Here is a 26,372-nt window from a genome sequence, read left to right as displayed (position 1 = left end):
TTTGGGAGAATGGCAGTGACACATGTATAATATCATATATGAAACGAGTCGCCAGTCCAGGTTCGATGCAGAATAGTGGATGCTTTGCGCTGGTGCACTGAGACGACCCAGAGGGATGGGACAGGGAAGGAGGAAGGAGGAGGGTTCAGGATGGGGAACATGTGTATACCTGTGGCAGATTCATGTTGATACATGGCAAAAACAATACAAGATAGTAAAGATAAAAAATAAAATAAAGAAAAAAAAATCCTGGAAGCCGAAATACACAGGACACTTATTTGACAGAAATGTCTTTGTTTATTTGAAATTTAAATTTCAGTGGTGATCCTCTTTTTCATCTGGACACTCTGCTAGGAGCATCCTATTTTACGATGAAATGTTCTCTAATGGGGGGACAATCAGCAGTCACCTCAGTTTCACGAAGAAGAAAACAAATGAGACCTGCATTCACTGAAAGAAGAACAACACGAAGCCAAAACTCATCACAAAAACACAGGCTACACTAAAGTAGAAAACGAATTCTGAAGGGAAAGATAAGTCACCACTCAAATATTCACCTAATTCATGTGAATGGAACCCCATGGGTTCCAGTATGATCGTAAGTTCTTCACATGTCACCCTTTCTTTGTATCACCTAAGTGACAAATAATCCAGAATTTCCTTCTCGGAGCAGAAGGCACTTGGACCTGATGGTGGGGTACTGGGTGACTCATTTGGAATGGATTTTCTGGTGGCGTTTGAAAGTCCCCAGGTGACGAAAGGCACCGTGACACTCGGGGCACACGTAGGGCTTGAGGCCAGAGTGGATGCGTCGGTGAACATTGAGGTTCCCTCGGTGGCTGAAAGCTCTGTCACAGTGCTCACAGCGGAAAGGCTTCTCCTGGGTGTGGGTCCTCTTGTGAGCATGCAGTGTGGAGTCCTGGGTGAACTTCTTGAGGCAGAGATCACAGTGTAGGGCTTCTCGCCAGTGTGGATCCGCTCATGAACCCGCAATTCTGAAAGCTGTATGAACCCTTTGGCACAGATGTCACATTGAAAGGGCCTCTCTCCTGTGTTTGTCCTCTGGAGCAGGGTAAGCTGAGATTGATAAGGAAAGCTCTTTTTGCACACCCTGAATTCAGAGGGTGCCCGTCCCGGGGTTTCTGCTCCCTCAGGAAGACTGGTGGGTCCCACGGTGCCAGATGCATCAATGGAATGGGACCCAAGCTGTCCTGAGAACTCTTCTTGGTCCAAACACGTGGCTGCTTCTTGACGCACGTCTTGGCAAGTCGGACTGCTGTCCCATTTCCTTTTGACATGTCTGCGATTCTTTAGAGGACCTCGTCTGGATCCCCTTGTAGTGGAAACGTCTCCCTCTGGAACACAGGAGGAAAGGGTTCAGGAGCCACATTTTAAATACCAGTTTCTTCTTGAGGATTCTTCTGTCTCTCTATGTGTCCAGAATCCGCTGAAAGAAATTCAGCACCACATTTAACATGGAGCATTTTCTGTGCTGCCGACCTCACTGGAACCCTGATGTTGGCTGAGAAGTTCCCATCAAGCAACCAAGCTAAGAGCTTGGAGTGTGGGACACTGGAACTTTGATGATGGAGAAGGTTGGCCCTGGAAAATGATCTCCACCCACCCATCCCAGGATGGTGATGCTGGCTACCCAGCCCCATGCCACCACAGGAGGGAGTCACTAACTCTGCTGAATTCCACGGTTTTGAATACTCACCAGGACACTTCAGAAGTTCTGGTTCCTGAGACTAAAGGGTTTTTGTCTCTCCCCTGTCTTCCAGCAGGTCCTTCTCCAAGTTCTCCCTGGGCGTCTGACCCTCCAGCTCACCTGTTTCAGGAACAGTCTCTGGCGGGAGAGCTCTCTCATCCTGACAAGGGACAAACAAGCAGAGTCAAAGCCATTTACCTTAGTCCATGGAAAACTGTTTCCTGTTTCCCCATCTGCCTTGTATCTTGATCTAAGACTCCAACTTTCTTCATGTCATTTTAGGGGATATGCCCTGACTTCGTCTGGTCCACCCCATCACCCTGATTGATAATCACCTCCTGATGCTCAAGGCTGTCCAGGATCTATACAGACTGTATCTTGCAATCAAATCAGGACATCACAGTTGGCACTCTGACTTCTCTATGCATAGGTCTCTCCAAATCGTACCCACTCCTGCCTGCCCCTGATTCTGGAAGTAAAGAACTCTAGGCCCAGCTCTATTGACTCCATCACTGTTGGAGACTTTGCCTGGATTCATCTTTGTGATGGTGGTTACCCAGTACATAGGAAGAATGATGACCAGTATTCTTGGTCTCTACTCCATGCAATTCAGTAACATCCCCTGCCTATATCCAACCTTATTTGAACAAATCAACTGTCTTCCATTGATTCTTGTTCAGTCGTTCAGTCCTGTCTGACTCTGCAAACCCATGGACTATAGCTGCAAGGTTCCTCTGTTCATGGGATTCTCCAGGCAAGAACACTGGAGTGTGCAGCCATTGTCTTCTCCAGAAGAGGTTCCTGACCCAGGCATCGAACCCAGGTCTCCTGCACTGTCAGCAGATTCTTCACCATCTGAGCCACCAGGGAAGCCCAATGTCTACTGGGGGGCAAAATGAGTCCACTTTGGAGTCACTCCTTCAGTTGCAAGGAATGATCATATTCTGAAATATGACATGCCCTTGTGCAAAGTGGCCTTGGGTAAATCAGCTGTCAGTGCATTGACCTGCAGCATATTGAACCTAGCATCATATCAGGAAGACAGGATTCCCTTCTCCCCACTCCTAAGACTAGAAGCTTTCATAGCAGAGGGACAGAGATGGATTATCTTCCTTCTCACACTGATTAGAAAAAATGCCTAGGAACTGAATGCACCACGGGAATTCCTGGAAGCAATGGGTCCATTCCTGTCCTTTGCCAAATCTCCCCATTACTCCAGCAGCCACACCCACCTCACTCTCTTCTATCTGCTTCCACGATCTCACCTGCTCCCTAGATAGGTTCGTGGCTCCAGGCAGATTCTGCAGCTCTTGGCTTCCGTCCTGGCCATCCTCTGGAGGTATGACCGTCACGGGGGGTTGGGGCTCCTCGCACGGGACTCTCTCATCGTCCATGTCACCGGCCTTGGCTTCAACCATCTCAATGTCGGGATCATGCACAAGATATTTCTGCCCTTCTTTGCAGACTATGGTCTGTGAGGGGAGAAATCAATCAAGATCAGTCTCTATAAGACCTGGAATGTAGCTTTCAGGCATCCAATGGCATTGACAATAGAAGCTCCGTTTGGTGTAAAAGATCTACGTCCTTCGAGTGAGACAGCCAAAAGTATCTCCAAAATTGCCCAACTGTGAACTTCTCTCACCTGTTTGGGAACCACTGATACAGAGCCAAACCCACAGGTCCTATCTTGTGATCCCTGCAGCTTGCACGTGTCCCCTTGTCCCACACCCATCACTAAGGTCCTACTGACCCAGTTCTTGGGTTTCTGCTTATATCTCAGCACGTCCTCCAAGGCTTTGCAACTCTGCACCCCACTTTCTTTGAGTAGGACCTGGCACTCCAGGGGCATGCAGATCATGAACTGCTCCAGCACCAGCCTGTCCATCATCTGCTCCTTGGTGTGAAGATCCGGCCTCAGCCACAGATGGCAGAGTTCACGGAGTCTCCTCAGATCCTCGACGGGGTCTGACTCCTCCGAGCTGCTAAATGTTCTGAACCGGACGTGCCAGGTTTCCTGGTCACAATCTGAGTTTTCCATGAGTGTGTCTTGGGGTGGCACGGACGCCAGTGACTCTGCCCCAGGGCTGTCTGTGATGTGTCCACAACCCTGAAAAAATGTCTGGTCCTCAGCTGTGTTGATGGAGCAAATTTCCAGTAGGACTCTGAGCAAATGCTTCTAGAAGTGGGTGCCCAGCTGACGCCTATGGAAATGGATTTCTTCTGCTTTTCCTCAGCATTAAAGTCATTGGTTAGCAGTCTAAAGAGACAAAAAAAAAAAAAAGAAAGAAACAAATGGGTTTCATTTTTTTCCACCCTTCTGTCTCCCCTACATCCCAATATTGGACACCATTGCTCGACTCATTCAATATTTCATGAAACTGTCTGGTCAGAAATGACCATAGGGCTTCCTTGGTGGTCCAGTGGCTAAGAATCTGCTGCCAATGCAGGGGACATGGTTTGATCCCTCATATGGGAAGACCCCGCCTGCCTCTACGCCTGTGCACCAGAACTCTTGAGTCTGAGAGAGGCAACTACTGAACCCGAGCTCTAGACTCCCAGCTCTGCCATGGGAGAAGCCACGACAATGAGAAGCCCATACCCCTCAGCTAGACAGTAGTCCCCACTAGCTACGACTAGAGAAAGCCCTCACAGCAAAGAAGACCCAGCCCAGCCAAAATGAATGAATTAAAAAACTTAAAACTAATAATAAACATATATGTAGTTTTTAAATGGCCATAGGGTGCAGCTTAGAAACCCTTGAAGAAAACCAGCCACCTCACAGCAACCTGTGTGGAATCATTCTTCTCCCCTTGCAGAAGAGCTGGATTACACGTGGGGTTAGAGTAAGGTCTCCTGTCACAAGGTCTCCCAGCTAATGTAGGATGAACAGAAAGCAAGATCTTTCTGAAACCCACCCGTGTGTCCTGATTTCTAGGCATCCTCCTTGGAGGTGCCCACTCATCACTTAACCCTTGCAGGTCTCTTGCCCTCAGCCTCCTAAGGTCAGGCACTGGGCTCTCAAAGTGTGTCTGGAGCTGAAATGTCTGTATTTATAGAGACTTGGGTGGAACTCCAGGTGTTTCCGGCCATAACCTCATCATCCCAGTGATTGGATAAAGGTCATGGAAGGAACCACTTTGGATAATCTGGGTAGATTCCATTTCCTGTGGAGACTGCAAACAGGAAGAACCATTAAAGAGGCCACCATATTGGTTTGGCAGTAAACTTTCTCTAATGTATTTTATTTACTTTAGACTTTGTGGATGGCATTTCTTGGGGAAACAGATTGATTTTCCTAATCTGATGAATTTTTTCTCTCTGCTTGGAGACCGTGAGGCAGTGCAATAAGTGTAATCCGATGATTGTAATCAAATTGGGTTACTAATCTTGTTTCTTTCTCATGAAATAGGTCATGAAAGACTTTTGTCTAAAATCAGCTGATATGATCTACTGATAGAAACCATTTCAGAGAGGCATCACAGAAACCGGAGGTTGTACATCAGTAGGGAAAAAGAGGAGAAGGCAATGGCGCCCGACTCCAGTCCTCTTTCCAGGAAAATCCCATGGATGGAATAGTCTGGTGGGCTACAGTCCATGGGGTTGCTCTGAGTTGGACACGACTGAGCGCCTTCACTTTCACATTTCCCTTTCATGCATTGGAGAAGGAAATGGCAACCCACTCCAGTGTTCTTGCCTGGAGAATCCCAGGGACAGGGGAGCCTGGTGGGCTGCCATCTATGGGGTCCCACAATGTCGGACATGACTGGAGTGACTTAGCAGCAGTTAGCAGCAGCAGGGGAAAAGAATGACACTTATCAATTTAACAAGCCTTCTTTTTCTAAATACCTAAGGAAGCAGTATCCAAACTAGTACAAAGGGAACATATCTCAACATAATAATGGCCACATAGACAAAACCATGGCTATCACCCACCTGTAGCAAAGTCTTAGAAGAGAAAACACACAGGTCTTTCACAGAAATGTGTTTGTTTATTTGAAATTTAAATTACACAGGTGAACCTGTATTTAATCTAGCCATCTTGCTGCTGCTGCTGCTGCTGCTAAGTCACTTCAGTCATGTCCAACTCTGTGCAGCCCCATAGATCGCAGCCCACCAGGCTCCCCCATCCCTGGGACTCTCCAGGCAAAAACACTGGAGTGGGTTACCATTTCCTTCTCTAATGCATGAAAGTGAAAAGTGAAAGTGAAGTCGTTCAGTCGTGTCCGACTCTTAGCGACCCCATGGACTGTAGCCCACCAGGCCCCTCCATACATGGGATTTTCCAGGCAAGAGTACTGGAGTGGAGTGCCATTGCCTTCGCCAGCCATTCTGCTAGGAGCATCCTATTTTACAAGGAAATCACACCTGACAAGAAGGCAATCAGCAGTAGCCTCATTCTGATGATGAGGTACTGATAACCAGTGAGACACAGCTTCATTAGAAGAACAAGAACAACACAAAGCGAAAACATGTAAGAAAACCAGAGTCTAACTTCGTAAGGCAATTCTCCTCCAATTGAAAATACACAAATGAAAAGAAAACTATAGTCTATAGCAAAGTAGAAAACAAAATCCAAAGGGAAAAATAAGTCATCACTCAAGTATCCTAATTCACTCAAATATCCTAATTCACGTCAGGGGAACCCTGGGTTCCACGATCCTCCTAAGCCCTTCCCCTGTCATCCACACTTTGTATCACACAGGTGAAAATCATTCTAAATTTTCTCATTAAAACAGAAAAGACCTGGACCTGAGGGCAGGGTCCTGAGCCAGTCATCTGGAATGGATTTTCCGGTGGCGTTTGAAAGTCCCCAGATGACGGAAGGCCCTTTGACACTCGGGGCACACGTAGGGCTTGAGCCCACAGTGGGTGCATTGGTGAACACTGAGGTTCCCTCAGTGGCCGAAAGCTCTGTCACAGTGCTCACAGCGGAAAGGCTTCTCCTGGGTGTGGGTCCTCTTGTGAGCGCACAGTGTGGAGTCGTGGGTGAACTTCTTGAGGCAGACATCACAGCTATAGGGTTTCTCGCCAGTGTGGATCCGCTGGTGAACCCCCAGGTCTGAAGGCTGTATGAACCCTCTGGCACAGATGTCGCATTGAAAGGGCCTCTCTCCTGTGTGTGTCCTCTGGTGCAAGGTAAGCTGAGATTGATAAGGAAAGCTCTTTTTTGCACACCTTGCATTCAGAGGCTGCCCGTCCCGGGGGTTTCTGCTCCCTCAGGAAGAATGGTGGGTCCCACGGTGCCAGATGAACCAACGGAATGGGACCCAAGCTGTCCTGAGAACTCTCCTTGGTCCAAACACGTGGCTGCTTCTTGACCCATGTCTTGGCAAGTGGGAGTGCTCTCCCGCTTCCTTTTGACATGTCTGCGATTCTTCAGAGGACCTTCTCTGGATCCACTTGGAGTGGAAACGTCTCCCTCTGGAACATAAGAGGAAAGGGTTCAGGAGCCACATTTAAAATATCACTTCCTTCCTGGGGACTCTCCCCTATCTCTCTGTCACCTCCTTCTATCTCAAAGGATGTTAACTACAGGCCCAAGATGGAGGCAACTAATTCAAAGAAGCAATATAGAATATAAAGACTGGGTCTCTTCAGAAACAGGGGTATTAGAAACATTATCGAAGAATCAACACAAGAAGTTAATACAATGAAATATGAATAAGACTTCAAAACACAGACGCAGTTAAGTAGTATTTAAGAAAGTGGATAATAGGGCTTCCCCGGGGGCTCGGAGGTAAAGGCTGTGCTGCCAATGAGAGGCACACGAGTTCCATCCCTGACCCAAGAAGGTCACAGGGCTCCAGAGCATAGGCCATGCGACACAACCACCGAGCCTGGGAGCCGCCACTACTGAAGCCAGAGCCCCGAGAGCCTGGGGGTCCGCACAAGAGAGGTCACTGCAGCGAGAAGCCTGTGCCCCGCGACTGGAGAGGAGCCCTGTGCCCTGAGCAGCAACAAAGACCCCGCACAGCCGAAAACAAATGGAGTTAAAAATAAAATACATACCGAGGCTGGAAAACTGCTATTGAGGAAACGTAGTGATTGGAGTGAGATGCCGGGTGATAAAGCAACAGCCAGGCCTGTCCGTCTCCAAAGAACCACTGATTGTGTGGAGATCGGAGGACAGCCTGAGGGTGTCGGGGGAAGGACTTTCCACCACAGTGGGAGGAAAACCCTAGAAACCAGACCGCAAACGCCCGTTGGGCTTGGTGTGGTCAGATGTGCCAAGTGGCTGGGGAGTGCAGGAGAAGGTAGAGTGTTGTGAGGAGTGGTGCCCTCCGAGGGTGTGAGAAAGGATTTGGATTTGCCAAGGGAAGATTTCATGCAAGGATGGGCACAATAAAGGACAGAAATGGTATGGACCCAAGAGAAGCAGAAGATATTAAGAAGAGGTGGAAGAATATACAGAACTATACAAAAAAGATCTTCACGACCAGATAATCCCGAAGGTGTGATCACTCACCCTAGAGCCAGACATCCTGAATGTGAAGTCAAGTGGCCTTAGGAAGAATCACTATGAACAAAGCTAGTGGACGTGATGGAATTCCAGTTTAGCTATTTCAAATCCTCAGGCATGATGTTGTGAAAACTGTTGCGCTCCAATCAGTCAGAAATTTGGAAAAGTCAGCAATGGCCGCAGGACTGGAAAAGGTCAGTTTTCATTCCAATCCCAAAGAAAGGCAATGCCAAAAGAATGTTCAAACTACTGCACAATTGCACTCATCGCACATGCTAGGCATAGTAATGCTCAAAATTCTCCAAGCCACTCTTCAACAGTACGTGAACCATGAACTCAGAGGCTCAAGCTGGATTTAGAAAAGGCAGAGGAACCAGAGATCAAATTGCCAACATCAATTGGATCATTGAATAAGCAAAAGCGTTCCAGAGAAACATCTACTTCTGCTTTATTGACTATGCCACAGCCTTAGGACTGTGTGGATCACAAGAAACTGTGGAAAATGTTAGACAGGAATACCAGACTTCCTGAGCTGCCTCCTGAGAAATCTGTATGCAGGTCAGGAAGCAACAGTTAGAACTGGACTTGGAACAACGGACTGATTCCAAATTGCGAAAGGAGTACGTCAAGGATGTATATTGTCACCCTGCTTATGTAATTTATATGCAGAATACATCATGAGACAAGCTGGGCTGGATGAAACACAAGCTGGAATCAGGATTTGCAGGAGAAATATCAATAACCTCAGATACACAGATGACACCACCCTTCTGGCAGAAAGCGAAAAAGAACCAGAGTCCCTTGATGAAAGTCAAAGAGGAGAGTGAAAATCTTGGCTTAAAACTCAATATTCAGAAACTAAGATCATGGCATCCAGTCCCATCCCTTCATGGCAAACAGATGGGAAACAGTGGAAAAAGTGAGATAATTTATTTTCGAGGCGGGGGAGCTCCAAACTCACTGCAGATGGTGACTGCAGCCATGAAATTAAAAGACTCTTGCTCCCTGGAAAAAAGTTATGACCAAGCTAGACAGCATAGTAAACAACAGAGACATTACTTGGCCAACAAAGGTCCACCTAGTCAAAGCTATGGTTTTTCCAGTAGTCATGTATGGAGGTGAGAGTTGGACTTAAAGAAAGCTGAGAGGCAAAAAATTGATGCTTTTGAACCTTGGTGTTGGGGAAGACTCCTGAGTGTCCTTTGGACTGCAAGGAGATCCAACCAGTGCATCTTAAAGGAAATCAGTCCTGAATATTCATTGGAAAATATTTGAGCTGAAGGAGAAACTCCAATACTTTGGCCACCTGATGCAAAGAACTGACTCATTTGAAAAGACCCTGATGCTGGGAAAGATTGAAGGCAGGAGTGGGAGGAGATGACAGAGGATGAGATGGTTGGATGGCATCTCGAGTCAATGGATGTGAGTTTGAGTAACTCCGGAGCTGTTGGACAGGGGTGGCCTGACGTGCTGGCATTTCATGGGGTCTCAAGAGTTGGACACGACTGAGCGACTGAACTGAACTACCTGAACTGAACCCATAGATGCAAGAATAGATGACATGGATTGACCAGGGTAAAGGGGGAGGGGGGCAGAGAATGGGGAGGGACTTTTCATGATTCACATTTTGTTCTTGGGGTGTTGAGCAAAGTTGGAAATAGACAACATTGACAGTTGCACAACATTTTGAACAAACTTGGTGGACGAGATTGTACACTTTATAAAAGAGTCAAAACTGTATGTTGTGTGTTTCATAACATAACAAGTATGTGATCAGGAAATTGATTCTCTTTGGATCCTTTTGTGCATCCCTTCTTGGAGTAATAAATACCCCTGGTGAGAACAAGGAAATGTTTGGTGGACAATCTTTGCTTAACGTTTTCCAACGTACTATACTACATGAATTCAGTGTTTAAATAGTCTTCCTCCTATTTTTTTCCCCAAGAAGAATCATGACTGAGAGCCTCGCCTGGTGGCTTGTCTTGACCGAATCAATGATAAAACTGGCATTGCTGTTCATATCCATTTGAGGAGTCTCACACACGTAAATTTCTTGAAAGTACAGCAAGAACAACATAGTCCCAGACTACAGAAGTCAAAATCTAGGGAGCCATTCAGACATTTCAACCATTTTTTCCCATAAAAGCTGGATGTCAGAATGATGGATGGACTAATGACCATTCAATATGAATATTGTACCAATGAGAGAATGGTATTGGGTATTGGGTGACGAATGTAGAGGAGATGGAAGGGTGGAATAAAATGAAACTAGTCTTGTTCATTTTATCTTTTGCCCCCATTCTTCTGAACAGTGAATACATTGCTGAGGAAAGGTAGAGGAAATCCCTTTACGTAGGGGTGAATTTGTCATGGGCTTCTAGAAGGCATGTGCTCAACATTTTTGCTAGTAAATTCCTCAGTCACTATGGCTAAAGAATGTACATTTTTGTGGGGTCATGGAATAGTCCAAACAGGCATAATCTGAACCACAAGTGTCTGTGCCACACCAAAGTGTACTTACTGAAAAGCCAGGCTGCGACCCCAAAAGTGGCACATGCCCTGCAGAACATACAGGACTCTGATCTCATCCAAGATCTTTACATGCGGAATTTTAAAAAAGGGTTGTTTTAGTCACTGAGTTGTGTCCAACTCTCCTATTCCATGGCCCACCAGGTTCTTCTGTCCATTGAATTTTCCAGCAAGAATACTGGAGTGGGTTGTCCATTTCCTTCTGCGAGAGATCTTCCAACCCAGGAGTGAACCCACGTCTCCTGCATTGGCAGGTAGACTTTTTACCACTGAGCACCAGGGATGCATAGGCAAACCAAACTGGTTAAAACTCAGATACCTATGCTTTGACTCCTTCCAACTCTCCAGGTAAATGAGAAAAGTATTGCTAGACCAGAAAAAATCAATCTTAATGCCAAAGTGCACGGGCTTCCCTGGTGGTAAAGAATCTGCCTGCAACGTGGGAGACCTGGCTTGCTCCCAGGGTCGGGAAGATCCCTTGGAGATCGGCTACCAACTCCAGTCTTCTGGCCTGGAGAATTCCATGGACTGTATATCCACGGGTCACAAAGGGTCGGACATGACTGAAAGACTTTCACTTTACTTCTTTCCCAGCTGAGCCACAAGGGAAGCCCAAGAACACTGGAGTGGGTAGCCTATCCTTCTCTAGCAGATCTACCTGACCCAGGAATTACTCTACCATCTCCTGCATTCCAAGAGGATTCTTTACGAACTGAGCTATCAGAGAAGTCTACCAGAAAACCAATATGGAGGCCTCTTTGATAAACTGTGTTTTTTTCTGGTGCAGTGTCCATGTGAAACTGGATCCATGGATAAATTGGATTATCTAAAATGACGTCATATAATGGTTCAACCCGCCTTACACAATCCCTGTGCTGATGGGGTAACAAGCAGGACCCTTGCCATTCCTCTGCCTCTCTATAAATAGAGATGTTTCAGCCCCAGACACACTCTGATAGCCAGTCATCGACTTGAGGGGGCTGAGGGCAAGAGGGCTCCTAGGAGGTAAGTGATGAGTGAGAACATCTTAAGGAGAAGGTTTTGGAATCAGTACAGGAGGAGGTGGTGTGTTTCGGAAGGCTGGGTTTTCTACTCACCTTGCATCAGCTCAGAGGCCTTGTGAAAGCAGTGGATCTCCCTTAAACTCCATATTACCTACGGTTGACTGCTGAGCTCTCTGTGAGGGGGGAAGAACTGACTTGAAAACATGTAAATGGACTTGGGAACTATAATGGAACACAGATCCTTCCCTTGCATAAAAGACATTTTAAATAAGAGGTCTTTCAGGCACCCCCTCCTGCCTCCATCTGATGTATAGGTTTATAATCACCCTGATTTATAGGGTGTTGCCACCCTCCATGCTGCGGTGGGGTGTGGCGCATTTATTCCACAAGGCTTTCTGAACCTTGACCCCTGGGCTAAGCAGACATGTTCGTCTGTGTTCATTTGTGTTAACCCGCAAAGAGAGAACCTCTCGGATCTACAGTAGAGAACGATATTGTCCCAATTTCCATTTCAGAAAACTGACCCACCCCCGACTTTTGTCCATTTAGAAATCCGAATACAAAAATGGGCAGCATGGACGCCTACGAGCAGGTCCAAAAGGGATCCCTGAAGCTGAAAGGAGTCACAGAGCTTGGTGTGACCAAGCGGAAGAAGAAAAAGGACAGAGACAAGGCAAAACTCCTGGAAACGATGCGGAAAATCCAGAAGAACCAGGAGGAGGAGCTGAGGCACCACCTCGACAAGCTGACCCCAGCCCAGGTGGCCTTTGAGAAGGTGCAGGAGAAGCGACAAATGGAGAGGATCCTGAAGAAAGCATCCAAAACCCACAAGCAGAGAGTGGAGGACTTCAACAGACACCTGGACACGCTCACGGAGCACTATGACATTCCTAAAGTCAGCTGGACCAAGTAGCCGCCCCACCCAGGAGATGGAGTATGTCCAGGGGAAGCAGGAAGCAGAGTTGGGGTCATCTCTGGAGCCTTTGGAAACATTCTTTTACACATATTCTGTTGAGCCTTCTGCTGAGCCCGTGCTTATCAAAGTAATGGGCCCTTATTCTGGAACCGCATTAAAGAGAGACGGCCCTTTAAATTACAAAAAGAAAAAAGCGACATCCACGTCCAGTGGTTCATGCAGCCTCCGGACCTGTGTGTTCACCAGGAGACCCACAGGGCGAGAAGCCCTACGGCTGTGATCTATACCCAAGAGGTTCCCTCACGACTCCACGCTGCACACTCACCAGAGGACCCACACCCAAGAGAAGCCTTTCTGCTGTGAGCACTGTGAAAAAGCTTTCGACCACAGGGGGGACCTCATGGTCACACTCCGGGCTCGAGCCCTACATGTGCCCTGAGTGTCACGTGCCTTCTGCTCCCTGGGGTCTCTCAAATCCCACCAGGAAACCCATTCCGAACCACTGGCCCAGGACCCTGCCCTCGGGTCCAAGAAGGAAATTGACAATGATTTGTCACTTCTGTAACACAAAGGGTGGATGACATGGGAAGAGCTTCGGAGATATTTCGTCCAGGGGGTTCCATTTTTATGAATGAGGAGGATATTTGAGTGATGGCTTATCGTTCCCTTTGGATTTTGTTTTCTACTTTAGTGTAGCCTGTTTGAAAAAGTTTTCTTTCGTTATTCTTTTACTGAAAGCATGTCTCATTAGTTATCAGTACTTCATCATGAAACTGAGCCTACCGTTGACTGCCTTCCTGTTAGGCAGGACTTCTCTGTAAACCTGCATGGTCCTGGCACAGAGGCCAAGCTCTCCAGTGGAATTTAAATTTCAAATAAACACATTTCTGTCAAATGTGTCTGTGTAGTTTCTAAGACTTTTCTACAGGGAATAGGTGATGGCCGTGGTTTTGCCTACATGGCTGCTTTTATGCTGAGATAGATTCACTCACTCCATACTTGTTCAGGTATTTCTTCCCGAGGTGTTTTGAAAAAGGAAGGCTTCCGAAAGTGATAGGTGTCATTCTTCTTTCCTATTGGTGTACAACTTCTAGTCTTCACAAAGGCTACTTAGAAATCGGGGCTTCTCACACCTTAGCTCATCAGCTGATTTTAGGAAAGCCTTTTAAGACTTATCTCACAAGAACAGAACAGACGGGAGGAGTCAAACCGATCTGGCTCCCAGCCAGATTCCAGTCATGTCTCTGACTCCGTCAAACCCTCCAGGCAGTGAGACCAAAAATTCTCGAGATCATTAAAACCAGTCTGTTTCACCCCAAAATGCAGTCCCCAAAGTCCAAAATCAATCAAATCCAAAAGGAAACCGAGGGGTTTCCCTAGCGGTCCAGCGGGTGAGACTTAGCGCTCCCGCTGCAGGTGGCGTGGTTTCCTTCCGCGGTCTGGGAACTGAGACCGCACGTGCCTCCCTGATTGGCCAAAAACAGAAAAAAAAAAAAAAAAAATACACAGAATCTGTGGCTAAATCACTATGGAGGCCTCTTTAGTAAATCGTGGTTTCTCCTGAGCGAGTTTCCATGGGCAATCGAATCCCTGTGATCAAGTAAAGTGGAATTATCTAGAAAGGTTTGCCCCGCCCTCAACGAATCCATGCGCCGATTGCGTAACAGGCCGAGAGGTCCGGCATTTCTTCCAGCTCCATAGAGAGACGTTTCTCCGCCGGCCGAGTTTGAGAGCAAGTCCCCAACTGAGGAGGACCGAGGGGAGAAGGCTTCAAGGAGGTAATTGATGGGCAATGTCTAAAGAGAACGCTCGAAGTCAGGGCACGTGGAAGTGGGTTTCAGTAAGTCCTGGCTTTCTGTTCACCTTGCATTTCGCTCAGAGACCGTGTGAAATCCACCGATCTCCCTCCGGCCACACGTGAACTGTGGTTCATTTGTGGAATCTTCTGTGAGATGAGATTGTTTCCACACTCCATGGTGTCGTGTGGTGTGCTTCATTTTCTCAACAAGGGCTTTTAAACACTGCCCTGTGGACAGTTTTGACCACACAGTTTCTTGTACTATAAGATGGATGTCGGAGGAATAAGAGAATGGATTCTTGTCCCTGGTGTGAAATTCTGAGGGGGGGAATAATGCCCAGTATTGGGATGAGGGATGGTAGGGTGGATGAAAATAAAACTAATTGGCTGCATTCGTTTATTTTTTTTCCCTTATATTTCTGAATACTGAATCTATTACTGAGGAAAAGCAAAAGGAAATTCCTTTCCATCGGGGTCAGTTGGGCACCCACTTCTAGACCATTTGCCCAGAGTCCTACTGAAAAGCTCTAGAGTCGATATGGCTGAGAACCAGACAAGGGGTCGTGGCCCCGTCGCAGACAGCCCCGGAGCAGAGTCGCCAGCATCTGCGCCACGCCAAGACACCCGAAGGGAAAACCCCGACTCCGACCGTGAAGAGTTGGGAGTTCGCTTCAGAACGTTTAGGAGCTCGGATGAATCCGACCCGATCAACGCTCTGAGGAGGCTCCGTGAACTCTGTGGTCTGTGGCTGAGGCCGGATCTTCACACCAAGGAGGACATGGTGGACAGGCTGGTGCTGGAGCAGTTTGTGATGTGCATGCCGCCGGACATCCACATCTTAGTCAAAAGTAGTGGTGCCGAGACTTGTAAGGATCTGGAAGAGGTGCTGAGAAAGAAGCAGAAACTGAAGAAATGGGTGAGTAGGACCCTAGTGACCCGCTGATTCAGGGAACGGTGGCATGAGCGGCTGGGAGCTGGGAGATGAAGGAGAAAGATCAGAGGGCTTGGCTCTGAATCAGTGATTCCCAGAAGGGCGAGCACTTGGCCTGTGGCATCACTGGAGATGTTTTTGTAGATCCTCACTTGAGGGTGTTGGTCTTTCAAATGTCATTCCCAGGAGGTGGGCTTCTAAGGTAGTATATGCAATGAATACCTTTTTGGGTCTTGTGAAGGGAGACTAATCCTATTTGAATTTTTTGTCACAGGCTGTAGTCCGTGTCCAAGGCGAGGATTTTTTGATGCCAGTCTCGGGTGTTGAGATGTTAGGATCTGAGGTCAGTGAGAGGCACGGTGAGGAAGACCAAGCCAGGGAGCCCCAGTCTACAGTCAGTGTCATCCCTCCAGACGATGGCCAGCAGGAAAGCCGAGACGGGCAGCATCTGCCAGGAGCCGAGGACCTGTTGAGGGGGCAGGTGAGTATGATGTCCTGACCTCCAGTCTGGGAGCAGGTAGAAGAGGGTCGAGTGAGTGTGACTGCGGAAGTATTTGGAGAACTGGGCAAACACAGGAATGGACCCACTGCCTCTAGGAATTCTCATGGATGCATTCCGTTCCCGGCCGTTTTCCAGCCAGTGTGAGAATGAAGACAGTCCCTCTGTCATAGTCCTTCACCATGAAAGCTTGTGGCCTAAGCATGAGGGCAAAGGAGTCCTGTTTCCACGGGATGGTGCCGGCTCAGTTCATCAGTTGTAAATGCACTCACACGTGTTTAACCCATGATGGATTTATTCAGAGGCAATAATATTGGGGGATATTGTAAACACCTAGAATTGATAACAAGTTCCCCGTTGGAGTCATTTTCCCCCTCAGATTTGGAGTATGTCTGGAGAGAGTGGATTTTTGAAATGTGAATCAGGGGAGGAGATGCTACTGATTTCTCGTGAATAGAGCTACATAGTGTAGAATAGAGCTATACAGTATAACAGCTGTACTGCTTATCATCTTATTATGCCCCAGGCCACCTTCCATGACGAAGGGAAATCCAGGCAAGGTATCAACAAGTGGTGAAGTCAGGAGCCCTAGAGCCAGAATCCTCTGCTTTCAGATTCAGGGCCTGGAGAATGTGAGATGAGGTGGAGAGATATGTGCAAAGATAATTGGCAGTGCCAGCTATGAAGTCTGGACTTTCGCCAGAGGTGGTCGGTATAGATCAAGGACAGAAATGGGAATCAGAAGAGGACTGCCAATCAGGGTGATGGGAAGCAGTCAGGGTATATCCCCCAAACTGATATCCAGAAAGCTGGAGTGTGAGATCAGGGTACGAGGCGGGTGGGGAAAGAGGAGACAGAGCTTGCTGTGGGCTAAGGCAGTGGGATTGACTCTGCTTGGTTGCCCCTTGTCAGGGCCAGAAAGCTCTCCTGCTAGAGACCATTCTTGAAACAGTTGAACTGGAGGGTCAGACGCCCTCCAAGGAGAACTTGGAGAAGGACCTGGTGAAAGACACAGGAGTGACAAGAACCCTTTCAGCTCAAGAGCCTAAACTTCTGCAGGATCATGGTGAATATTAAAAATTTGGAGACCACAGGAGGTACTGACTGCCTCCACTGATGTCCAGGAAGGGGTACTGAGCATTTCCATCCCTTGGTGTTGTGGGGTAGGAGTTGCTTCTCCAATGCCAACCTTCTCCATCGTCAATGTTTCAGAGTGTTTCATTAGCTAGACTCTTAGTAGTTTGTATGCTGGGAAGTCTGTAGCCAAATTAGGGATGGTTCCAATGAGGCCGGCACCATGGAAAATGCTCCTTGATAAATATGGTGCTGAATCTCTTCTTTCAGCAGTTTCTGGGAGGGCAGAGAGAGGGGAGAGTCCCCAGGAAGGAAGTGATACTTCAAATGTGGCTCCTGAAGCCTTTCCTCTTGTGTTCCAGAGGGAGATGTTTCCACTCCGAGTGGATCCAGACTCGGTCCTCTGAAGAATCGCAGACACGTCAAAAGGAAACGGGACAGCAGTCCCTCTTGCCAAGAGGTGCTTCAAGAGGCAGCCACGTGTTTGGATCAAGGAGAGTTCTCAGGACGACTTGGGTTCCATTCCGTTGGTTCATCTGGCACCGGGGGACCCACCAGTCTTCCTGAGGGAGCAGGAACCCCAGGATGGGCACCCTCTGAATGCAGGGTGTGCAAAAAGAGCTTTCCTTATCAATCTCAGCTTACCTTGCACCAGAGGACACACACAGGAGAGAGGCCCTTTCAATGCGACATCTGTGCCAAAGGGTTCATACAGCCTTCAGACCTGCGGGTTCACCAGCGAATCCACACTGGCGAGAAGCCCTACAGCTGTGACATCTGCATCAAGAAGTTCACCCACGACTCCACACTGCGCGCTCACAAAAGAACCGACACCCAGGAGAAGCCTTTCCGCTGTGAGCACTGTGACAGAGCTTTCGGCCACCGAGGGAACCTCAATGTTCACCGATGCACCCACTCTGGGCTCAGGCCCTACGTGTGCCCCGAGTGTCACAGAGCCTTCCGTCAGCTGGGGACTTTCAAACGCCACTGGAAAATGCATTCCAGATGACTGGCTTAGGACCCTGCCCTCAGGTCCAAGTCTTTCTGTTTTAATGAGAAAATTTAGAATGATTTGTCACCTGTGTGATACAAAGTGTGGATGACAGGGGAAGGGCTTAGGAGGATCGTGGAACCCAGTGTTCCACTGACGTGAATTAGGATATTTTAGTGAATTAGGATACTTGAGTGATGACTTATTTTTCCCTTTTGATTTTGTTTTCTACTTTGCTATAGACTATAGTTTTCTTTTTCATTTGTGAATTTTCAATTGGAGAAGAATTGCCTTACGATGTTAGACTCTGGTTTTCTTTTTTTTTTTAATTTTATTTTATTTTTAAACTTTACATAATTGTATTAGTTTTGCCAAATATCAAAATGGATCCATCACAGGTATACATGTGCTCCCCATCCTGAACCCTCCTCCCTCCTCCCTCCCCATACCATCCCTCTGGGTCATCCCAGTGCACTAGCCCCAAGCATCCAGAATCGTGCATTGAACCTGGACTGGCATCTCGTTTCATACATGATATTTCACATGTTTCAATGCCATTCTCCCAAATCTTCCCACCCTCTCCCTCTCCCACAGAGTCCATAAGACTGTTCCATACATCAGCGTCACTTTTGCTGTCTCATACACAGGGTTATTGTTACCATCTTTCTAAATTCCATATATATGCGTTAGTATACTGTATTGGTGTTTTTCCTTCTGGCTTACTTCACTCTGTATAATAGGCTCCAGTTTCATCCACCTCATTAGAACTGATTCAAATGTATTCTTTTTAATGGCTGAGTAATACTCCATTGTGTATATGTACCACTGCTTTCTTATCCATTCATCTGCTGATGGACATCTAGGTTGCTTCCATGTCCTGGCTATTATAAACAGTGCTGCGATGAACATTGGGGTACACGTGTCTCTTTCCCTTCTGGTTTCCTCAGTGTGTATGCCCAGCAGTGGGATTGCTGGATCATAAGGCAGTTCTATTTCCAGAGTTTTAAGGAATCTCCACACTGTTCTCCATAGTGGCTGTACTAGTTTGCATTCCCACCAACAGTGTAAGAGGGTTCCCTGTCTTCCACACCCTCTCCAACATTTATTATCTGTAGACTTTTGGATCACATCCATTCTGACTGGTGTGAAATGGTACCTCATAGTGGTCTTGATTTGCATTTCTCTGATAATGAGTGATGTTGAGCATCTTTTCATGTGTTTGTTAGCCATCTGTATGTCTTCTTTGGAGAAATGTCTATTTAGTTCTTTGGCCCATTTTTTGATTGGGTCATTTATTTTTCTGGAGTTGAGCTGGAGGAGTTGCTTGTCTATTTTTGAGACTAGTTGTTTGTCAGTTGCTTCATTTGCTATTATTTTCTCCCATTCTGAAGGCTGCCTTTTCACCTTGCTAATAGTTTCCTTTGATGTGCAGAAGCTTTTAAGGTTAATTAGGTCCCATTTGTTTATTTTTGCTTTTATTTCTGATATTCTGGGAGGTGGGTCATAGAGGATCCTGCTGTGATGTATTTCAGAGAGTGTTTTGCCTAGACTCTGGTTTTCTTACATTTTTTCGCTTTGTGTTGTTCTTGTTCTTCCAATGAAGCTGTGTCTCACCGCTTATCAGTACCTCATCATCAGAGTGAGGCTACTGCTGATTGCCTTCTTGTCAGGTGTGATTTCCTTGTAAAATAGGATACTCCTAGCAGGACGGCCAGAGAAGGCAATGGCACTCCACTCCAGTACTCTTGCCTGGAAAATCCCATGGATGGAGGGGCCTGGTGGGCTACAGTCCATGGCGTCACCAAGAGTCAGACACGACTGAGCGACTTCCCTTTCACTTTTTACTTTCATGCATTGGAGAAGAAAATGACAACCCACTCCAGTGTTTTTGCCTGGAGAGTCCCAGGGATGGGGGAGCCTGGTGGGCTGCCATCTATGGGGCTACACAGAGTCGGACACGACTGAAGCAACTTAGCAGCAGCAGCAGCAGCAGGATGGCTAGTTTAAATACAGGATCACCAGTGTAATTTAAATTTCAAATAAACAAACACATTTCTATGAAAGACCTGTGTGTTTTCTCTTCTAAGACTTTGCTACAGGTGGGTGATAGCCATGGTTTTGTCTATGTGGCCATTATTATGTTGAGATATGTTCCCTTTGTACTAGTTTGGATACTGCTTCCTTAGGTATTTAGAAAAGGAAGGCTTGTTAAATTGATAAGTGTCATTCTTTTCCCCTGTTGCTGCTAACTGCTGCTAAGTCATTCCAGTCATGTCCGACATTGTGGGACCCCATAGATGGCAGCTCACCAGGCTCCCCTGTCCCTGGGATTCTCCAGGCAAGAACACTGGAGTGGGTTGCCATTTCCTTCTCCAATGCATGAAAGGGAAATGTGAAAGTGAAGTCGCTCAGTCGTGTCCGGCTCTTAGTGACCCCATGGGCTGTAGCCCATCAGGCTTCTCCATCCATGGGATTTTCCTGGCAAGAGCACTGGACTGGGGTGCCATTGCCTTCTCCTCTTTTTCCCTACTGGTGTACAACCTCTGGTTTCTGTGATGACTCTCTGAAATGGTTTCTGACAGTAGATCTCATCAGCTGATTTTAGACAAGAGTCTTTCATGACTTATTTCAGAAGAAAAGAAACAAGATTAAGTAACGCAATTTGATTACCACCGTCGGATTACAATTATTGGACTGCCTCACAGTCTCCAAGCAGAGAGAAAAAACTTCATTAGATCAGGAAAATCAATCTGTTTCCCCAAGAAATGCCATCCATGAAGTCTAAAGTAAATAAAATACATTAGAGAAAGTTTACTGCCAAACCAATATGTTGGCCTTTTTAATGGTTCTTCCTGTTGCAATCTCCACAGGCTGTGGAATCTACCCAGATTATCCAAAGTGGTTCCTTCCATGCCCTTTATCCAATCACTGGGATGATGAGGTTATGGCCGGAAACCCCTGGAGTTTCACCCAACTCTCTATAAATACAGACATTTCAGCTCTAGTCACACTTTGAGAACCAGTGCCTGACCTGAGGAGGCTGAAGGCAAGAGAACTGGAAGGGGTAAGCGATGAGTGGGCACGTCCAAGGAGGATGCCTAGTAATCAGGACACACTGGTGGGTTTCAGAAAGGTCTTGCTTTCTGTTCATCCTACATTAGCTGGGAGACCTTGTGACAGGAGATCTTACTCTAACCCCATGTTTAATTGAGCTCTTCTGCAAGGGGAGAAGAATGATTCCACACATGTTGCTGTGAGGTGGCTCGTTTTCAAGCATTTTTGAGCAGCACCCTATGGCCATTTAAAAACTACATATATGATTATTATTAGTTTTAAGTTTTTTAATTCATTCATTTTGGCTGGGCTGAGTCTTCTTTACTGTGAGGGCTTTCTCTAGTCGTAGCTAGTGGGGACTACTGTCTAGGTGAGGGGTATGGGCTTCTCATTGTGGTGGCTTCTCCCATGGCAGAGCTGGGAGTCTACAGCTCGGGTTCAGTAGTTGCCCCTCTCAGGCTCAAGAGTTCTGATGCACAGGCTTAGAGGCAGGCGGGGTCTTCCCATATGAGGAATCAAACCCATGTCAGGTATGATTGCCTGGCAAACTGCATTGGCAGCAGATTCTTAGCCACTGGACCACCAAGGAAGCCCTATGGTCATTTCTGACCAGACAGTTTTATGAAATATTGAATGAGTCAGGCAATGGTGTCCAATATTGGGATGTAGGGGAGATGGAAGGGTGGAAAAAAATGAAACCCATTTGTTTCTTTTTTTTTTTTGTCTCCCTAGACTGCTAACCAGTGACTTTATTACTGAGGAAAAGCAGAAGACATCCATTTCCATAGGCGTCAACTGGGCACCCACTTCTAGAAGCATTTGCTCAGAGTCCTACTGGAAATTTCCTCCATCAATAGGGCTGAGGACCAGACATTTTTTCAGGGTTGTGAAAACATCACAGACAGCCCTGGGGCAGAGTCACTGGCGTCTGTGCCACCCCAAGACACACTCATGGAAAACTCAGATTGTGACCAGGAAAACTGGCACGTCCGGTTCAGAACATTTAGCAGCTCAGAGGAGTGCAACCCTGTTGAGGATCTGAGGAGACTCCGTGAACTCTGCCAGCTGTGGCTGAGGCCGGATCTTCACACCAAGGAGCAGATGATGGACAGGCTGGTGCTGGAGCAGTTCATGATCTGCATGCCCCTGGAGTGCCAGGTCCTGCTCAAAGAAAGTGGGGTGCAGAGTTGCAAAGACCTGGAGGACGTGCTGAAAAATAAGCAGAAACCCAAGACCTGGGTGAGTAGAACCTTAATGATGGGTGTGGGACAAGGAGACACGTGCAAGCTGCAGGGATCACAAGATAGGACCTGAGGGTTTGGCTCTGTATCAGTGGTTTCCAAACAGGTGAGAGAAGTTCACAGTTGGGCCATCTGGGAGATACTTTTTGCTGTCTCAACTCAAAGGATGTAGATCTTTTACAGCAAACGGGAGCTTCTATTGTCAATGCCATTGGATGCCTGAAAACTACATTCCAGGTCTTATAGAGACTAATCTTGATTGATTTCTCCCCTCACAGACTATAGTCTGCATACAAGGGCAGAAATATCTTGTGCGTGATCCCAACATTGAGATGGTTGAAGCCAAGGCCAGTGACATGGACGATGAGAGAGACCTGTGCCGGGGGCCCCAACCCTCCTCAAGGGTCATACCTCCAGAGGATGGCCAGGAGGGAAGCCAAGAGCTGCAGAATCTGCCTGGAGCCATGAACCTATCTAGGGAGCAGGTGAGAGCGTGGAAGCAGATAGAAGAGAGTGAGGTGGGTGTGGCTGCTGGAGTAATGGGGAGATTTGGCAAAGGACAGGAATGGATCCATTGCTTCCAGGAATTCCCGTGGATGCATTCAGTTCCTAGGCATTTTTTCTAATCAGTGTGAGAATGAAGATAATCCATCTCTGTCCCTCTGCTATGAAAGCTTCTAGTCTTAGGAGTGGGGAGAAGGGAATCCTGTCTTCCTGATATGATGCTAAGTTCAATTTTCTGCAGGGAAGTGCACTGACAGCTGATGTACCCAAGGACACTTTGCCCAAGGGAACGTCATATTTCAGAATATGATCATTCCTTGCAACTGAAGGAGTGACTCCAAAGTGGACTCATTTTGCCCCCCAGTAGACATTGGGCTTCCCTGGTGGCTCAGATAGTGAAGAATCTACTGACGACGCAGGAGACCTGGGTTCGATCCCTGGGTCAGGAAGATCCCCTTGAGAAGGGAATGGCTACACACTCTAATGTTCTTGCCTGGAGAATCCCATCAACAAAAGAACCTGGCAGCTATAGTCCATGGGTTTGCAAGAGTCACACACGACTGAGTGACCAACACTTTCCCTTTCAGACATTGAAGAATGAATGGAAGACAGTTGATTTGTTCAAATAAGGTTGGGTATAGGCAGGGGATGCTATTGACTTGCATGGAGTAGAGACCAAGAATACTGGACGTCATCTTCCTATGTACTGGGTAACCACCATCACAAAGATGAATCCAGGCAAAGTCTCCAACAGTGATGGAGTCAAGAGAGCTGGACCTAGAGTTCTTTACTTCCAGAGTCAGGGGCAGGAAGGAGTGCGTATGATTTGGAGAGACCTATGCATAGAGAAGTCAGAGTGCCAACTGTGATGTCCTGATTTGATTGCAAAATACAGTCTGTATAGATCCAGGACAGCCTTGAGTATCAGGAGATGATTATCAATCAGGGTGATGGGGTGGACCAGAAGAAGTCAGGGCATATCCCCTAAAATTTCATGAAGAAAGTTGGAGTATAAGGTCAAGATACGAGGCAGATGGGGAAATAGGAAAGAGTTTTCCATGGACTAAGGTAAATGGCTTTGACTCTGCTTGTTTGTCCCTTGTCAGGATGAGAGAGCTCTCCCGCCAGAGACTGTTCCTGAAAGAGGTGAGCTGGAGGGTCAGACGCCCAGGGAGAACTTGGAGGAGGACCTGTTGGAAGTCAGGGGAGAGACAAAAACCCTTCAATCTGAAGCACCTCAACTTCTGAAGGGTCCTGGTGAGTACTCAAAACCGTGGAATCCAGCAGAGTTAGTGACTCCCTCCTGTGGTGGCATGAGGCTGGGAAGCCAGCATCACCATCCTTGGATGGGTGGGTGGAGATCATTGTCCAGTGCCAACCTTCTCCATCATCAATGTTCCAGTGTCCCACAGTCCAAGCTCTTAGCTTGGTTGCTTGATGGGAACTTCTCAGCCAACATCAGGGTTCCAGTGAGGCCGGCAGCACAGAAAATGCTCCATGTTAAATGTGGTGCTGAATTTCATTCAGCGAATTCTGGGAGCATAGGGAGACAGAAGAATCCTCAAGAAGAAAGTGGTATTTAAAATGTGGCTCCTGAACCCTTTCTTCCTGTGTTCCAGAGGGAGACGTTTCCACTACGAGGGGATCCAGACGAGGTCCTCTAAAAAATCGCAGACATATGAAAAGGAAGCGGGACAGCAGTCCGACTTGCCAAGACGTGCGTCAAGAAGCAGCCATGTGTTTGGACCAAGGAGAGTTCTCAGGACAGCTTGGGTCCCATTCCGTTGGTTCATCTGGCACCGTGGGACCCACCAGTCTTCCTGAGGGAGCAGAAACCCCGGGACGGGCACCCTCTGAATGCAGGATGTGCAAAAAAAGCTTTCCTTATCAATCTCAGCTTATCTTGCACCAGAGGACACACACAGGAGAGAGGCCCTTTCAATGCGACATCTGTGCCAAAGGGTTCGTACAGCCTTCAGATCTACAGGTTCACGAGCGGATCCACACTGGGGAAAAGCCCTACAGCTGTGATCTCTGCCTCAAGAAGTTCACCCAGGACTCCACACTGCGCGCTCACAAGAGGACCCACACCCAGGAGAAGCCTTTCCGCTGTGAGCACTGTGACAGAGCTTTCAGCCACCGAGGGAACCTCAAGGTTCACCGACGCATCCACTCTGGGCTCAAGCCCTACGTGTGCCCCGAGTGTCACGGTGCCTTTCGTCACCTGGGGACTTTCAAACGCCACCGGAAAATCCATTCCAAATGAGTCACCCAGTACCCACCATCAGGTCCATGTGCCGTCTGCTCCGAGAAGGAAATTCTGGATTATTTGTCACTTAGGTGATACAAAGAAAGGGTGACATGTGAAGAACTTACGATCATACTGGAACCCGATGGGGTTCCATTCACATGAATTAGGTGAATATTGAGTGGTGACTTATCTTTCCCTTCAGAATTCGTTTTCTACTTTAGTGTAGCCTGTGTTTTCTTCTTTCAGTGAATGCAGGTCTCATTAGTTTTCTTCTTCATGAAACTGAGGTGACTGCTGATTGTCCCCCCATTAGGGAACATTTCATCGTAAAATAGGATGCTCCTAGCAGAGTGTCCAGATGAAAAAGAGGATCACCAGTGAAATTTAAATTTCAAATAAACAAAGACATTTCTGTCAAATAAGTGTCCTGTGTATTTCGGCTTCCATGATTTTTTTTTTCTTTATTTTATTTTTTCCCTTTACTATCTTGTGTTGTTTTTGCCATGTATCAACATGAATCTGCCACAGGTATACACATGTTCCCCAACGTGAACCCTCTTCCCTCCTCCCTCCCTGTACCATCCCTCTGGGTCGTCCCAGTGCACCAGCGCAAAACATCGACTATGGTTCATTGAACCTGGACTGGCAACTCGTTTCATATATGATATTATATATGTTTCAATGCCATTCTCGCAAATCATCCCACCCTATTCCCAAGATTTTTTATATGGAGTAGATGATAGCTTCGGTTTGTTACATGGCAATTATTATGTGGAAATATCGTCCCTCTGTAAGGCTTCCCCAGTGACTCAGCGATAATCAATCCACCTGCACCATAGAAGACCCAGGTTCCATCCCTTCATCAGGAAGATCCCCTGGAGTAGGGAATGGCAACCCACTCCAGTATTCTTGCCTGGAGAATCCCATGGACAGAGGAGCCTGGCAGGCTATGGTCTGTTGGGTTGCAAAGAATCGGACATGACTGAACCGACTGAGCACCCACGAGAGCATTTAAAGTAACTGTATTCTTTTGGAATTATGAACTGTTAGGTAATGTAGTATTAATGCCCTTTTGAACACTGGGATTCTACGGTGTCTCAGCTTGAAAAGATTCTTCAAGGTAGCACTCTTTCATCCCACCTGGCTCTCCTCCAGCAGAAAGGAAGAGAGCTCATTTGGAGCAGAATGGAGATCATGAAGTATTTCTTTTCAAAGAATCAGCATTTTCTTCTATTAATTAGCCTGGGAATTTGTTGGGGGCAGCAAACTCAACGATGACGTTTTAATAGATATTGGTGTCTGGCTGCTCGCAATTAAAAGCCAATACAGAGGCCAGGTTGGGGGAAAGGAAAGTTAGCTTTATTCTGGATGCCAGCAACTGTTGAAAGTGAAAGTGAAGTCGCTCAGTCATG

At 47.1% G+C, this 26,372-nt stretch overlaps 2 protein-coding genes and 2 pseudogenes across 2 annotated transcripts; 3 read left to right on the top strand and 1 right to left on the bottom strand.

Moving 5' to 3' along the window:
- Positions 1 to 512: 512 nt before the first annotated feature.
- On the bottom strand, positions 513 to 7,072 carry LOC113875798 (annotated as a pseudogene).
- A 5,203-nt stretch (positions 7,073 to 12,275) lies between these two features.
- On the top strand, positions 12,276 to 12,616 carry LOC113875864 (annotated as a pseudogene).
- Positions 12,617 to 14,953: 2,337 nt separating this feature from the next.
- On the top strand, positions 14,954 to 18,070 carry LOC113876756 (zinc finger and SCAN domain-containing protein 5B-like). The gene is made up of 4 exons (XM_027516345.1): positions 14,954 to 15,331; positions 15,621 to 15,827; positions 16,758 to 16,911; positions 17,282 to 18,070. Exons 1-4 carry the CDS (start codon positions 14,954 to 14,956, stop codon positions 17,926 to 17,928), a joined length of 1,386 nt encoding a protein of 461 aa, XP_027372146.1. The 3' UTR covers positions 17,929 to 18,070.
- A 1,437-nt stretch (positions 18,071 to 19,507) lies between these two features.
- Positions 19,508 to 24,995, top strand: LOC113875797 (zinc finger and SCAN domain-containing protein 5B-like). Its single transcript, XM_027514473.1, has 5 exons — positions 19,508 to 19,549; positions 21,847 to 22,203; positions 22,484 to 22,690; positions 23,816 to 23,966; positions 24,329 to 24,995. Exons 1-5 carry the CDS (start codon positions 19,508 to 19,510, stop codon positions 24,973 to 24,975), a joined length of 1,404 nt encoding a protein of 467 aa, XP_027370274.1. The 3' UTR covers positions 24,976 to 24,995.
- Positions 24,996 to 26,372: the final 1,377 nt, after the last annotated feature.

The sequence above is a fragment of the Bos indicus x Bos taurus genome, chromosome 18, assembly GCF_003369695.1.
Source record: "Bos indicus x Bos taurus breed Angus x Brahman F1 hybrid chromosome 18, Bos_hybrid_MaternalHap_v2.0, whole genome shotgun sequence".
Lineage (NCBI taxonomy): Eukaryota > Metazoa > Chordata > Mammalia > Artiodactyla > Bovidae > Bos > Bos indicus x Bos taurus.
The sequence above is the reverse complement of the archived record's forward strand: the minus strand, read 5'-3'. Positions and strand labels throughout refer to the sequence as shown.

Bases quoted from the DNA above. Each gene is read 5' to 3' on its own strand.
- LOC113875797 (XM_027514473.1), top strand. From the start codon at position 19,508: ATGAAGCTGTGTCTCACCGCTTATCAGTACCTCATCATCAGA. The intron at 19,550-21,846 runs GTGAGGCTACTG...ACATTTTTTCAG, and splicing joins ATCAGTACCTCATCATCAGA to GGTTGTGAAAACATCACAGA. The intron at 22,691-23,815 runs GTGAGAGCGTGG...GTCCCTTGTCAG, and splicing joins TGAACCTATCTAGGGAGCAG to GATGAGAGAGCTCTCCCGCC.
- LOC113876756 (XM_027516345.1), top strand. From the start codon at position 14,954: ATGGCTGAGAACCAGACAAGGGGTCGTGGCCCCGTCGCAGACAGCCCC. The intron at 15,332-15,620 runs GTGAGTAGGACC...TTTTTGTCACAG, and splicing joins AGCAGAAACTGAAGAAATGG to GCTGTAGTCCGTGTCCAAGG. The intron at 15,828-16,757 runs GTGAGTATGATG...GCCCCTTGTCAG, and splicing joins AGGACCTGTTGAGGGGGCAG to GGCCAGAAAGCTCTCCTGCT.